At 39.5% G+C, this 15,454-nt stretch overlaps 1 protein-coding gene across 5 annotated transcripts in view; it reads right to left on the reverse strand.

The window, feature by feature from the left end:
- Window positions 1-15,454, reverse strand: part of LOC121167272 (DISP complex protein LRCH3) — a 90,634-nt gene that overhangs the window by 30,173 nt on the left and 45,007 nt on the right. For all 5 annotated transcript variants that reach the window (XM_040996709.1, XM_040996710.1, XM_040996707.1 and 2 more), the window contains exons 5-10: window positions 13,825-13,961; window positions 12,359-12,468; window positions 10,431-10,524; window positions 9,985-10,105; window positions 7,130-7,278; window positions 4,271-4,347 (exon numbers count right to left, since the gene is read on the reverse strand). In XM_040996709.1, coding sequence (XP_040852643.1) covers window positions 4,271-4,347; window positions 7,130-7,278; window positions 9,985-10,105; window positions 10,431-10,524; window positions 12,359-12,468; window positions 13,825-13,961 — 688 coding nt within the window. The remainder of the gene's footprint in view (window positions 1-4,270; window positions 4,348-7,129; window positions 7,279-9,984; window positions 10,106-10,430; window positions 10,525-12,358; window positions 12,469-13,824; window positions 13,962-15,454) is intronic.

Consider the following 15,454-nt stretch of genomic DNA (forward strand, 5'->3'; position numbering starts at 1 on the left):
GAGGAATGGAGGAGCACAGAGACTTAAAGTCATACAGGCAGAAATACAAAGTTAGTTTAATGGAGAACTGGACTGTGAAAAGTTAAAGGTGGAGGAAAAGAGCTTTAACCCACTGTGCCACTATGCTGCCAGAGAAGTTTTTCAAAGGTGATGTAGCAGGTGCTACACAGACTGTAAGCCCATGATGCCAACTCTGCACACTGGTGCATCTCTCAATTTGCATAGGCGGCCAAGGCTTGTATGCCCTGGGTCAGGAGGGGAACATCTGGTCTGTAGGCCATATAAAGGCAAGAGCTGGGGCTAGGCTAGAGGCAAGGTGGGAGCCTGGCACTCAGTCTAGGTGTCAGGTGGGTGGCAGGGACTCAAGCACTAGTGCCATCAACTGCAGCCTCCCAGGTGTACATTAGCAGGAAGCTGGAACTGGAAGCAGATGCAAGAGTTAAATCAAGGCACTCTGACAGGGGATGCTAGAGTCTTAATTTCTGTACCAAAGGCCCATCCCAAAATAGCTTTTTCTTTTTGCTCACTAGAGTTAGAATGACTAGCAAGCAAGCAACAATTTATCACAGTGATTAAATTCTTTTATTTATTCATTAATTCTTAATTTTTTTAAATTGGAAAGTCAGATACACAGAGAGGAAGATCTTCCATCTGCAGATTCACTCCCTAAGTGGCTGCAATGACCAGAGCTGAGCTGGATCCAAAGCCACGAGTCCAGATCTTCTTGGGGCTCCCACATGGGTGCAGTGTTCCAAGGCTTTGGGCCATCCTCGACTATTACACCAGGTCACAAATAGGGAGCTGGATGGGAAGCAGGGCTGCTGGGATTAGAACCGGCACTCATATGGGATCCTGGTGTGTACAAGGTGAGGACTTCAGCTGCTAGGCTACCGCTCCGAGCCCAATTCAATTTTTTTAAACCTTTATAATTGATAAGACTGCTGAAATGGATATTTGTTGTTGCTGTAGTTAACATGTTGTGTAGCTTACAGACCAGACTTGCGGGCTTCAGAGCTGTCAGTCATATAAACATTTTTAGCAGGTTTTTGTCTTTAATTTACTACTATACTTGAATGGACGATCTAGGATGGCAGGTACTTTCAATGAAGTTTATAGCTGTATTTCCACATTTGACAAAATTCTGGCATATAGTTTTTTTTTTTTTTAACAAATATATGCTAACTAGGAATGTGTTGGTTACTGGGTTTATGAAATTCAAGTGCCAATCAGCTATAATTAAAATGAGGGATATTGTCAGGTAGTTCTAATGTAATCAAAAGTGTTTAAAAGCAAAAGAGACAGGAAGTAAGAGTTTGAGAGATGCAGCAGAAAAGGAGGTCAAAAAGATTTGAAAATGGAGGGGAAGCCGGCTTTGTGGCACACCGCGTTAAGCTGCCACCCACGACATAAGCATCCCATATAGGTACCAGAGTTTGAGTCCTGGTTTCTCTACTTCCAATCCAGCTCCCTGCTAATGTGCTTGTGAGAAGCAAAAGCCAACCCAGGTGGCTGGAATCCTAGATCCACATGGGAAAACCAGATGGAGCTCTTAGCTCCTCACCCAGCCACAGTCATTGCAACCATCTGGGGAGTGAACCAGCCGATGGAAGGTTTCTGTTTCTCTTTCTCTCTCTCTCTGAAACTCTGCCTTTCAAACAAATAAATGAATCTTTAAACAACAACAAGAAAATGGAAGGAGCTATGAATTAAGCAACATGGTACTCTAAAAGCAGGGACCGACACCCCAGTTGATGGTCGGCAAGGTAACATTCCTATAATCACAAGGAACTGAATTTTGCCACCGACACAGAGCCTGAAAAGCAGAGTCTCCTAGTCGAGGCCGGCCAATACTCTTTGGCAACAGAAGACTCTAAGCAGGGGGTCTGCCCAGGCATCTTTGCCATAGAACTGCTTAAAGCTCTGAATTTGTAACAGAAACAATGAAAAATCTACACGTTAAGTAAGTAAAAAGTTAGTTTTTATTGTGACGGTTTCTGCTAAATCCTTCACTTATGATGGAGTCAGGAGATGAGGGGGACAGGAAATAAAACCTAGGCCCACCCAAGGGGAGAAAATGTAACAAACTCATGCATGATGCCTGGATCTCAAAAATTTAATTATCAGTACAAAGACGCATGGCAACTAAAAAGCCATTTTGAAATAAATGTCAAAGCGTATCAAATTTAACTAAAGCTCAACGAATGAGGAGGTAAGACTATCAAAGGCTAAGTTACGAGATTTCTTTTATTATTCTTCCTACATTTTCTTTATTCCATCTTCACTTTGGTCCCTGAGATAACTTTAATATTCATGCAAGTGTAAATAAAAAGCTATGTCTGGTGCCTTGTGTGGTAGCCTAGTGGCTAAAGTTCTGGCCTTGCATTGCACCAGCATCCCATATGGGAGTCAGTTTGTAACCCAGCTGCTGTACTTCTCATCCAGCACCTTGCTTGTGTCCTGGGAAAAGTCCAGAGTCTTGGGACCCTACCTCCGTGTGGGAGATCCAGAGAAAGCTTCTGACTCTTGGCTTCAGATCAGCTCAGCTTTGGCCACTTGGGGAGTGAACCAGTGGATGGAAGATCTTTTTCTCTGTCTCTCCTTCACTCTGTAAATCTGACTTTCCAATAAAAATAAATAAATCTTAAAAAAAAAAAAAAAGCTATGGGGGCCCAGTGGCGTGGCCTAGCAGCTAAAGTCCTCGCCTTGAACGTGCCAGGATCCCATATGGGCACCGCTTTGAATCCCGGCAGCTCCACTTCCCATCCAGCTCCCTGCTTGTGGCCTGGGACAGCAGGCGAGGACGGCCCAATGCTTTGGGACCCTGCACCCGTGTGGGAAACCTGGAAGAAGCTCCTGGATCCTGGCTTCGGATCTGCATAGCATCGGCCGTTGCGCTCACTTGGGGAGTGAATCATTGGACGGAAGATCTTTCTCTCTGTCTCTCCTCCTCTCTGTACATTTGACTTTCCAATAAATAAATAAACCTTTTAAAAAAAAAGCTATGTCTGATAGAGGCTGGCACTGTGACTGAGTGGTATAAGCTGTCACAGGCAATGCTGGAGGCCATTTCATGTCCTGCCTTCTCCATTTATAATCCATTTTCCTGCTAATGGCCCAAGAAGGTAGTAGAAGATGGCCTAAGTGCTTGAGCTCCTGTACCATATGGGAGATTCAAAAGAAGCTCCTGGCTCCTGGATTTAGCCTGGCCAAGCCCTGGCCAATGTAGAATAATGGAATGAATCCGCTGATGGAAGATCTCTTGATCTCTCCCTCCAGCTTTTTAATTTTTTTTTTCCCCAAGACTTATTTTCCTCTGAAAGGCATATTTTACAGAGAGAGGAGAGATAAAGAAAGTCTTCCATCCACTGGTTCACTCCCTAATTGGTCAAATGACAAGAACTGAGCTGATCTGAACTTTGAAGCCAGGAATTTCTTCCAGGTATCCCATGTGGGTGCCAGCAGCTCAAGGACTGGGTGATTCTTTGTTGCTTTCTCAGGTCCTAAAACAGAAAGCTGGATTGGAAGTGGGAGCAGCTAGGACATGAACTTAGGCGCAAACAGGATGCCAGCGCCACAGGGAATAGGATTAGCTTGTTGTGCCACTGCAGATCCCTTTCTCTGTTAACTCTATCAAAATAAATAAATGAGCAATAAAAATAGTACCAGTTGTGTATGACACGTTCTGTGCATAAATAAATTTCTACTTAAAAACAGGCATATAAAGTCTACTATTTTAAGACTTCATATAAACAAAGAGTGAAGAATCAAAGACTGGAAATTTTTCAACTACCATGACAAGATTTATGAGAAGAAACTTTTGAGAAGCAGGGCTCTAGATGGTCGAGTTAATTTTAGAAATATTCTTAGAGGTACCTACTAGTAATAATGGAAATATATTAATTGAGGTGGGAATAAATATATACATCTCTACTATCCAGCCAAAAGTTTAAACTAAAAAAAAAATAAAAGGATTACTGATTAAAACCCTTTTTGTATGAATCTACATTATTATGACTACAAAATCTCACTGCTATTAAGTACACTCAAATCAATTAATTTATAATAGTCTATGTGATTTGAATCTAGAATCAATAAATTACTTTTGTCTCTTTTATGAGCACAAAAGCACATTATTCAGTTTTAATATATGGATCCAAAACACATCACATCGAAACATTCTCATCATACACAGAACTTCACCAAACCATATTTATTTCATCTCTCATCATTGGGCTTTAAGACAGAAATAAGTAGAATTAGTTTTTCACACCTGTTTTGATATGAGTATCTTCTTACGTCTTCTGTTTTTTGAAGCTCCCTAATTGCTACTGGTTTTATTGGTGAACCCTAAACCAAAAAAGCAGAAATAAATCAACTTAACATAGGAATCCATGACTGTGATTACACAGTTTACTCAACCTAACAGAGATGTGCAGAATACACTAATAAATACTTTAACAGACTCTTCAAATGTGAATTTTTGTTTAAAAGTATTACCGATTATTATTACTGCTTTGATAAACATGATCACAATCTACACTGTTTTTAGATTTCCTTCTTACTATATTATATAAATTGTAGTAACCAAATACAGTGATGCGTACTCAAAAAAATGAAGGGTTGGAAAGGAAGTGAGAGGTCATCTAGTACAGGACAGAAATTCCTACCAGCTTTATCCTAACAATTGTTTAGTTTCTCTTGAAGATTTCTAATAAGCTGCAACTCACTTGGGCAGAATGCATTTCTCTACTTCTCTGCTACCACAAATTGTCTGTTTTCTTAGCCGCACAAACAATTCTGGGTATAATTATGGGAAATCAACACAAAAGTAATTTTTATTTTCACTAAAATACAGTATTAATTTAAAAGGAAAACTGGCAATTTTTTAGCAAACTGAAAAGATCATTTCAAGAAGCATTACTAAGAAAAGTGAAACTGACTTAAATGAAATGGGATATAAAAGTGTAAATTAACTACAATGGCTTAAAGGTTATAACAATACATATTTGTGAAATTAAATCTATGGAACCTATGCAATTTTATTTCAAAACCAGAAAAAACAATCAAAGTGGGTATTTCTTTTTCTTTTTTTTTAAAGATGAGTTAGAGAAGGAGAGACAGAGATAAAGAACATCCATCCACTAATTCACTCTCCAAGTGGCCGCAAAGCTCAGCTGTACCTTTCTGTCTTCTCTTCCCCCATTCCTTCCGCCATTCTTTCACACAAACAAAAATATGAGCATGAGAATTCAGCTATAATTCTGGAATCATGAGTAGAGAATAATTATTCTGATTTTAGTGACAATGCTATTTTTTAAATAAATATCTGCCCTAGAATGTTATATAGTTCAAGTCTTGGCTGCCCCACTTCTGATACAGCTTCCTGCTAATATACCTGGGAAACCAGCAAAGTATAGTCCAAGTTCTTGGGCCCTTGTACCCATTTGGGAGACCTGGAAGCAGCTTTGGCCTCCGGGCTTCAGCCAGGCCCACTTCGACCCATTGCAGCCATTTGGGGTGTGAACCACTGAATGGAAGATCATTCTCTCTGTCTTTCCTCTCTCTGTCACTCTGCCTTCCAAGTATATAAACAATTAAGAAAAGAAACAACAATAACCAAAAAACCCAAGGAACCAAAAAAAACCCATGACACAATGAATGAGACAGTAATTTAATTTAAAAAATGAGTATTAAATCATGCCTATTTAAGAAGTTTTTAAAATATATAGTTTTGAAATATCTCATATATATTATGCCAACTTTTAAAAAATCAGTATTTTAAAAACTCAATTATTTAATTTTATATACTGTTCTGAAACATGAGATAATATCTCTTCACCTGTTGAAGCATTTAAAGTAATATGGGTGAGTACTTTGTGCAGCATTCATACAGTCATATAAACTATCAGATACAATGGGCAGCTGGAATTAGAAAACACACTACAGAAGAGCCAACATAATTATATTACAGAGACGGCACTGAAATTCTTCACAGTACTCCGACAGGCTTTTTGACTTTTAGTAGTGCTACCTATCTATACCACCTCACCAACCGTCCAATGATCAAAAAGACTACAAGAAAAAGGAATCCTTTAAATTTTAAAACATGCCACTTTTAGATTTATTTCAAAGTAGTTTTGGCCTTTGTTCAAATAGGGAAGTTTTGTCCTAAATCACAAGGAGCAGCATCAGTCAGAAGGTACATTTATTACAATCCTTGGGCAGTGGGACTCTGGTCACTTTTAATCAACTTAGATACAAGAGTGTCCTCTGAACACCAACAAAAAAATTCTGCATTCGGGGGCCTTCAGATAAAAAAGCCAAAGCACATATATTTTTAAATAAAGATAGTTTCCTTCTACATGTGCCACTTGAAGTGATTACTGTAGAAGGCTAAATATATCGTGCTCCAAAAAGCCTCTACGCATTTCTCAAATAACCCCGGCGGAGTCTGGGAACAACTCCAGATGGAGCGTCACGCACTGCAGTGGAGCCGTTTCTTGGTGCTGACCTGACTGAAGAACGCGCTTCTGCCCGAGACCTTGGGGAACTGCCCGAGGTCCCGCAGTGGGCTGAATGCTCACTTGTTTTCTGAGACAAACTAATGCTCACTAGAAGAGAAACCCAAGAATTTTAACAGCAAACAATACCTATTCTGTGTGGCTTAGCATACAAGCGCCAACAGAATTAAATGTCTTAGAAAAGAATCTATGGTTAAGTTGTATGATACCTCAAAAGCCAATTTTTCGGGTTTATTTTCTGATTAACTGCTGACTGAACTATGGTTTACAAGCTAGTAATAATAAAAAAGAAACAACAACAAGGAAAAGCATCACATTCCTTTGTATTTTCTTCACAGGCTGGGGGTTACTTTTAGGACTTTATTTCTTCTTCAAAATTCTGAAATTTGTCTTTTTATCTGAAAATAAACCTAAACCCTACTTAACACTAATATTTTTCTGAGTAAAAGAAAGTAAAAGAGTAAAAAATTGAAAAATTCAAGACTGAAATCACAAGTGAACATGATAAAACAAGTAGGCCTAAACCATCAAACGACGCATCTGATGGAAACATATACTATCACCGATTGCTTTTGACTAGAGGAGAGCAACATAGAGCGGAGTACTACCTCATGAGAGATACGCCGTTGTTCGATATATGCCATGAACTGTGAACTGAGGCTGTCTGAGTCCAGGCCCTTGGGCTGTCTCACCTCACCCTCCTCTTCCTCTGCAGCACAGCTGTCAATGTAGTCAATCTGATCCAGATCATGCTCCACTGTGCAGCACACACACCAGAGAAAAAAGTCAAGTTAGGACAGCTAATGCAAGATTTTTGCTTATTATATTCTCTTCTTTCCCTGACATTTTCTATTCTGAAACTGAATGGAAGGCTAAGAAGTTTCAATTACATAAGCCTTTATTGTTTAGTCCATGCCCAATTGCCAAAACAAGACTCCAGAAAACTACTCTAAAGAATGCAGGAAATGATTAAAATTACTGAAATACAGAACTCTAACATTTCTTTTTTTTTTTTTTTACTTACTGTTTTAAACAAGTCAGCCTGAGTTTTTGAGATAGATTAAACTTTAAACATTAGAAGCATCTTTCAATGTTTTAGATTTGGAGCTTCAGAATATCTCATTGAGAAGCTGGGATTCAAAAAACCTAACATGGGCAACTGAAAAGAAAGCAAAAGGCAATAAATGCAACTTGGAAAGAAACAGCTACTGGCTACAGTAAAGAAGAAATAGCTACTGGTTACTCTCTGAATGCAACTGTTGCCAATAAAGCTTTTGGCTCATATTTAAGTTGCCCATGATCAGAACAAAGATTTTCCCATGTAGAAAATTATTAATTAGAAGCCAATGTTGTAAGTACTTTGCAGCATCTGTAAGAGAACCATTTGAGGATTTTTTTTTCTTGTCAAAATGCTGCATGACAAGAAATACAATAAATAAGAATTAGCCACACCACTGTTTCACCTCTAAGTTTGGGGCTACCCCATTATTTTTAAGTTTAGTAGAAGTAAATATTCATTAGCTAGTTAGCTAAATGGCACAGAACAGAAACTTGCTGTTGAACATGGTCTCTCCACACAAGTGCTAAAAACATGGCCATGTGATTTCTGCATTGAGATGCACCAAAAATGTAAAATATCCAATAAATTTTGAAGACATCATATAGAAAAAGCACAGAGGGACCAGCGTTGTGGTGCAGTGGTTTAAGTCGCTGCTGACAATGCCAGCATCCCCCTTTGGAGTGCTGGATCAAGTTCTAGCTACTGCATTACCAATTAAACTCCCTCTAATGATTTTTTGTGTATCTCAACGCAGAAGTCACATTTCCAGTGCTAGATAACTGTACGTGACTAGTAGCTATCATTTTGGAAAACACAGATCTAGACTGTTATCTAGTGGGAAATATATCTCATCTGAGAACAAAATTTAAAATTACTGAAATGAGAATGGAATGGTGATAAGTATTTAAAAACAACATATAGAAAATGAAGATAGCAAACCATTTAAATCACCATCCTTCTCAGAAAATATCTGAGTGGCAAATCAAACTCTTTTCTTGTTTATAATTGACTCAGAAAATATAAACAACACAAAAGTTTAAACAATTGGTAACAAAAACTAAAGCAATAAGGAATATCATGCTCAAATCCAGAGTCTGTTTCACACCTTAGGTCTTGTGCCCAGCAGGTGAAGTGGCTGCTTGGGATGTCTAATTTGTAAAGCCCAGTCCCCACTAATCTATTTCCAACCCAGCTCCCTGCCAAAGGCCTGGGAAAGCTTCAAATGACAGCCCCAGTGCTTGGTCTCGAGTCACTCAAAAGGGAGACCTGGAGGGAGCTACTGCCTCTTCGTGTCAGCCTGGCCCTGCCCAAATTGTTGCAGCCATTTTGGAAGAGAAACAATTCATAGAAGATCTCTCTCTCTCTGCTTTCAAATAAATAAATCTTAAGACATCAAATAACGACCATAGGGAAACTTAAAAGAGGATAAAGGAGAGAAGGGAGTGGGGGGGGGTGCAGGCAGCACCATGGTGTAATAAGCTAATCCTCCACTTCGTGGCACTGGCATCCACTTCAGATCCATTTCCCTGCTAACAGCTTGGAAAACAGTGAAAGACGGCCCAAAGCCCTTGGGTTCCTGTACCCATGTAGGATATCTGGAAGAAGTTCCAGGTTCCTAGCTTCAAACTGGTCCAGCTCCAGCCACTGCAGTTACCTGGGGAGTGAATGAGTAGAAGGAAGATCTCTCTATCTCTCCTTCTCTTTTAATTCTACCTTTCAAATAAACCTTTTCTTTTTTTTAAAGGAAGAACGATACTTTAAAAGAAGATTGTGGTTAAATCAAGATGAACAAAGCTCTGTTTCTGGCGAACTGTCCCTATAAAGTTTCTTCCCAAAGTATAAACAAAAGAAAGCATTATATATATATATACACATTTTTTTTAAAAGATTTATTTTATTTTATTGGAAAGGCGGATATACAGAGAGCAGAGACAGAGAGGAAGATCTTCCGTCCAATGATTCACTCCCCAAGTGAGCGCAACGGCCGATACTATGCCGATCCGAAGCCAGGAGCCTCTTCCGGGTCTCCCGCACAGGTGCAGGGTCCCAAAGCTTTGGGCTGTCCTGGACTGCTTTCCCGGGCCACAGGCAGGGAGCTGGATGGGAAGTGGGGCTGCTGGGATAGAACCGGCGCCCATATGGGATCCCGGGTGTGCAAGGCGAGGACTTTAACCACTGCGCCACCGCGCCAGGCCCGAAAGCATTATATTTTAAATACAAGACTGGAAACAAACTAAATTCTCATCCCAATAGAAACCAATCGGTTTTTCATCCATACATGAAAAGATGTCATTAAAGGATGAGTAAAGCTACTAAAGACACACAAAAAAGGACATGTAAAACAGACTACTTTAAGGAGTCCAAGTGATTAGAACCTTCCGATAGCATCAGAATTCTGTTTACCTCCACCATTTGTTACTACCAAGCTGCTATGATTCTCCTGGTACTGGCTTTCTCTTCTTAGCCTCTGCTCTTTAGTAATCTCTGCTACTCGAAGAGGCAGGTCTGAAAATTCATCTGTAGGCTTAAAAAAAATAGCAGAGATATTTAAGAAAACATAATCTCCAATTTTAGACACAAGCATTTCAAGTATGGGCATGACATAAACATGTGTTTGAGAAGAGAGCAAATTCTCTGGTGATAGCTGTACAACAATGTGAACATGGTTTTTCCTGGAAAGGGGATCTTTATTCATTTATTTCAAAGTCAGAGTTGCACAGAAAGAGGAGAGGGGATGGAGGGAGAGAGAGAGATAAAGAAATCAAGTCCCATTAAAACATTTTCAATTTTCATCATCTTATTTTCTCTTATGCAGGAGGTACAATACCTGGAACAGGAGAAACACTTACTTCATTCCCTGACCATCTTTTATCACCACTGTCCACACTGTTGAACCCGGAATCTAGAGCTCCGTATGAGTGACTTGAGTACAATTCTTCATGGCTGCCAAAAAGAAACTTCCACCTGTTACTGCACAGTATATAATTTAAAAACCAACATTTAAAGAGACTAGTACTGTAGCACAGTGGGTGAAGTCACCAACTAAATGGTAGCATCTCACATGGGCTCCAGTTCACATCCTGGCAGCTCCACTTACGATCTACTCCGTGCAAATCCCCTGGGAAAGCAGCTGAGTATGGTTCAAGTATTTGGGGTCCTGCTACTTGCATGGAGATTTGAAGCTCCTGGTTCCTGCCATGGCCTGGCTCAGACCTGGCCACTGAGATCACTGAGGGAGTGAACCAGTGGATGGAAGGTGGATGTTTCTCTCCACCCTACTCCCTGTAACTCTTCCAAATTTGAAATAAACCAGATAAAAGTGTCCAGCTTCCAGAAAGGGAAGAAAATACTACCGTTCTACAGCTCTTATTTCATCTATGTCTCCACTGATTCCCCCCAATACCACACTCAACTGTTTTCACTTTAAAAATATTTATTTTCTCAAGAAAATTAAAAGTAGGGAAGCTCCTGTTTGCCCATTTACCAGTCCTTACCCCCACCTGCCAGCTCACAGCCAATATGCTTGGAAAGCAACAGCAGATGGTCCAAGTTACTTGACACCTCCTGTACGGGTAGCAGGGTTCCAAACACTTGCATCACCCTCACTGCTTTCCAGGCACACTAGCAGGGAGTTGGATCAGAAGTGAGGCATCTGATACCTGGACCTGCTTTCATGTGGGAGGCCAGCACAGCAGGTGGTGGTTTTACTTGCTACACTACAGCACCTGCCCTAAACTGCTATGGTTTTAGAATTGTAATTATTTTAAACATCTTATCAGAATTATGAAGAACAGCATTTAGATATTAAAGAATGTAACAGTCACAGCTTTAAAAAATGATGAGACATATTAATAACTCTACAGCCCCCACATGGCCCTTTCACAATGAATCTTTCTCTCAAAGTTAAACACTAAAGATTTTGATATGCCTATGTTTTAGAATTTACAAATCTTTTTTCACAGTAATTGTTGTAAATACATGTCTGTTTTTATAAATTCTACCCAGAGAAATTGTTAATCTGTTCAACTATGGATCTAAGAGGCAAGCTCATTAACTCTGAGCTTTTAAGCAAAATTTGACAGATTCCAAATGAAGGCCTAGGGGGCATTCTCTTAGTCCATGGGTGTTACTGTATCTTCACTGGGCCCTCTATCTGGCCTGCCTTGAGGCCCACGATTTAATTTCTATTACTTAAGGTTGTCTCAGATGGTTTGTACTGCCAAGTAGATGACCTAATGAGTCATGTGTTATGGAGCTAAGGGATTCACAGACCAAAAGATACTGAAGTGACGTTAATAGCAAAAACTCCAACCTCTTCAACTCCCTGTGAGAAAAATGAAGTCCAAAAAGCATTAATGATTTGCCTGATGTCACAAAGCTCATGACCAGCAGAGCTAAGGTGAATATTCAAGTTACTTGGAGCATTGGCATTCAACTGGGGGCCAGGGCACACTGGCCATGTTTGTTACACCACGAAGATGCCACTGACACTTGGAGGAAAAGCCCAGAGACGCTATTCAAATTCTTTATACAGGACAATCTCTCAAAACACAGTCATCCAGCCTAAAACATGGACTGTGCCAAGGTTGTTAGGTTGTGACTCAGACCTACACTTGACCAGACCTATGTAATCAACCTTATACTTAACACAAACATGTGGAGAGTAACTACTAACACAGGATATTTCTTTTTAATCAAACATTCAAGTAAACTTAGAGGTGTAGTTTGTTCCCTGTGAGAAAGACTGGCATCCAAAAGGAAAAAAAGATATACTCACCAGGAGCCAAAACCCAAGGGTCTCCTATCATAATCAGGTAGATCAGGAGCAATCTTACAAGCTTGTATATTCAGGTACTTAAAGATGTGGATTTTGCCTTTTATACATATCTAAAGAAAGCAATACAGAAATACAGATAAATCACTACCAATCTAAAATATGTTTTTTTTCAGAGTAAGCTTTTTATACAACATAAATTAATCAAAGACATTTCTATCAAGTATGTACAATAAAACTAATAACCTCATTATGAAAAACATTTGGACCAGCGTTATTTAAGTATTTTAATTGGTACATTTATATAAGTTTATATTTTCTGGTCACTACTGAGTTTTAGTAACACACAACTAATTTATGATTACACTATTAAAATACCACAGAAGCTTGTCACACTCATTAGCAATGTAATCAGAAATATAAAGCATGTATCCTCAACAAATCACATTGGTAACTTTCATCTTTAGGAATTTAACCACCATATACAATTATGCTTTCATTCTGTTTTCTGTAAGACAGAACAGGAAATGATGAAATATGAAAGTTACAAAAGAAAAATTCTTTAAGTTTATGAGACTGTACTGTTATGAAGTTTAGTCACAGGTTTTCATAGTTACATAAAGATTACTACAGACTTGCAAAAAATCTTCAATGGAGTTTTAAAAAAAGCTCTGGTGAAAATAAGGATTGGCAAAGTAAGCTATAGGATGTCTAGAATCTATACATAAGACCTCCTTATAATTACTTTATTACTAAACAGTTTATTTCAGTCACTGATAAATAAATGACCAAACAGGCTAAATGAGGAACTATTCTATAACATAGAAAGGCACAAGAACAACAATTAGAAGAAATGCACTGATAACCCTCATTGCGAAGCTTGAGACCATTTATGTTAAATAGGGCTGGCCTGGCCTTGTGGTGCGGTGAATTAAGCCACCAGCCTGAGTGATAATTATTCATGTCCTAGCTGCTCTACTTCTCCCTGCTGATGTACCTGGAAAGGCAGAGAAAAGATGGCACAAGAGCTTGGGAACCTATACCCAAAGTTCCATCCTCCTGGTCTTCACTGCAGCCATTTAGGGAGTGAATCAGTGGATGGAAGGGCTCTCACTCACCTTTTCTCCCTCTCCTTCCCTTTATCCATCCACCTCACCCTATAACTTTGCCTTTCAAACAAATAAATAAATCTTGAAATGAAAAAAAAAAAAAACTTACGTTATATATATTCAAATTTTATCAGAAAGTAAAATTGAGAAAGAATTCCCCAACTTCCAAAACACGCAAATTTAATACCGAGAGAAACAGTTCTGGAATCATCATCTATCTTCCATCCCACTTACTCAAAGAATGTTTTTGAATTTACCTTGAAAGAACTAAACGTCCAATAGGCAGATAACAAAGCATACTTAAATTTTAAATTCATCTTTATTAAGAAAAACCCAGAATGGACCCTCACTCTGACTCACCTGTGCAGGAGGCGACTGCAGTGGATTGTTGTCTAGGGTTATCATCTGCAGGTGCCGCAGGTTCCGGTAACACACAGGGATTGTTGTAATTTTATTGCACGAGAAGTCCAACCGTATCAAAGGCAACTCTGCCAGTTCTATGTAGAGGCAAAAGAGAAATGAACAAATAGTATTTTAAAATCAAACAATTCAAATTTCTCTTTAAATATGGTGGGGTATTTGCTTTCATTTTCTTAATGATCAACTGATGCGATAAGGTAGTATTAACAAAATTTAGCTACCTGCAGATATGAAAACTAACAAAAGGCAAGCAGTTTACTATTCTTCTTCTGCTCATCCCCTGCCTCTCAGGAAGTCTCAGAAGCTGGAGAGTTTGGTGCCAGAAAGGTGAGGCTAACAGAGGAATGAGAGGACGGTCTACTCAGGAAGCAGTTGGATGCCCAGTCCTTAACCCCAGCTTACTCAGGTGGAGCCCCGTCTGTGGTCCGAATCAACTAGATTCTCCAGGGAAACGCAATCAAAAAGGTCCTGAGTTCAGTGACTCCAAGTACAATGGGAAGGCACAATGAGTTGTTACTTGAAAAGAAACATCAGAGGAGTGTTGTGATGCTGCATGCTAAACTATCACCTGAGATGCTGGCATGCCATGTAAGTACAGGTATGAATCCTGGCTATTCTACTTCTGATTCAGCTCCCTGCTGCTGTGCCAGATGAAAGCAGCAGAAGATGGCCTTTGCCACCCACATGGGAGATCCATTTGGAGTGTCAAGCTCCTGGTTTCAACCACTACGGCCATTTGAAGAGTGAAACAGCAGCTGGAAGATCTCTGTGTATTTCCCCTTAATTCTACCATCCAAATAAATATCAAAAATTTAAAAATAAATATCATAGACTCAATCATAGAGGTCTAACATTCAATTTAACATCCATTTCAGAAATAGAATGGAGAAATCAAAAGGGAGGAAATGACCAAACATAGATATAAGCAAAGTTCCCTGAACGAGAAAATGAACCTTTAGTTTGTTCCTTTACAGCTGAAACTTTATCCAGCATACTGAATTAAAACTGATCCTTTGACACATCATTGGAAAATTTCAGAGTAACAGGAAAAAAAAAATCAAGAGAGAAACCTGGTAACAAACAAGGAACTGGGATTAGGTGTGGCATCATATTGTAAATCACTGATTTTTTTAAATACTGGAAGCAAAAAAAAAAGATGGAGAAATCCCCCCCCCCAAAAAAAAGGGTTCCTCAACCAAGAATCAATTGCTGGGGTCTGTGTGGTGGATGTGGAGGACACGAAGGTGTGAAAACAACTGTTCCATTGCAACCAAGGCTGCAAGGAATTTCCCACTGCATGGCAAGGCCCCGTGGATGTTTCTGCATCCACCTGAAGGCAGTTCTACCTCCCTTTGCATGGATACCGGACAACCTGCTAAGATTTCTGTAATCTATTTATGCATTGTCTGCCACTGAGTTACTATCAATGTGAGTTTGAAGTTGATGTTGCTGATACAGTCCCTAACAAAAGGGCCTTTTACTAATCATGATGTCTCAGCGGGCCCCATTGATCATATGTTAATCAAGGATGTAGCAGGAACCTATGCTTAGGGTTTTCCTCCCCCATTGA

Source organism: Ochotona curzoniae, unplaced genomic scaffold (genome assembly GCF_017591425.1).
Source record: "Ochotona curzoniae isolate NIBS_2020 unplaced genomic scaffold, NIBS_Ocur_1.0 patch356, whole genome shotgun sequence".
NCBI lineage: Eukaryota > Metazoa > Chordata > Mammalia > Lagomorpha > Ochotonidae > Ochotona > Ochotona curzoniae.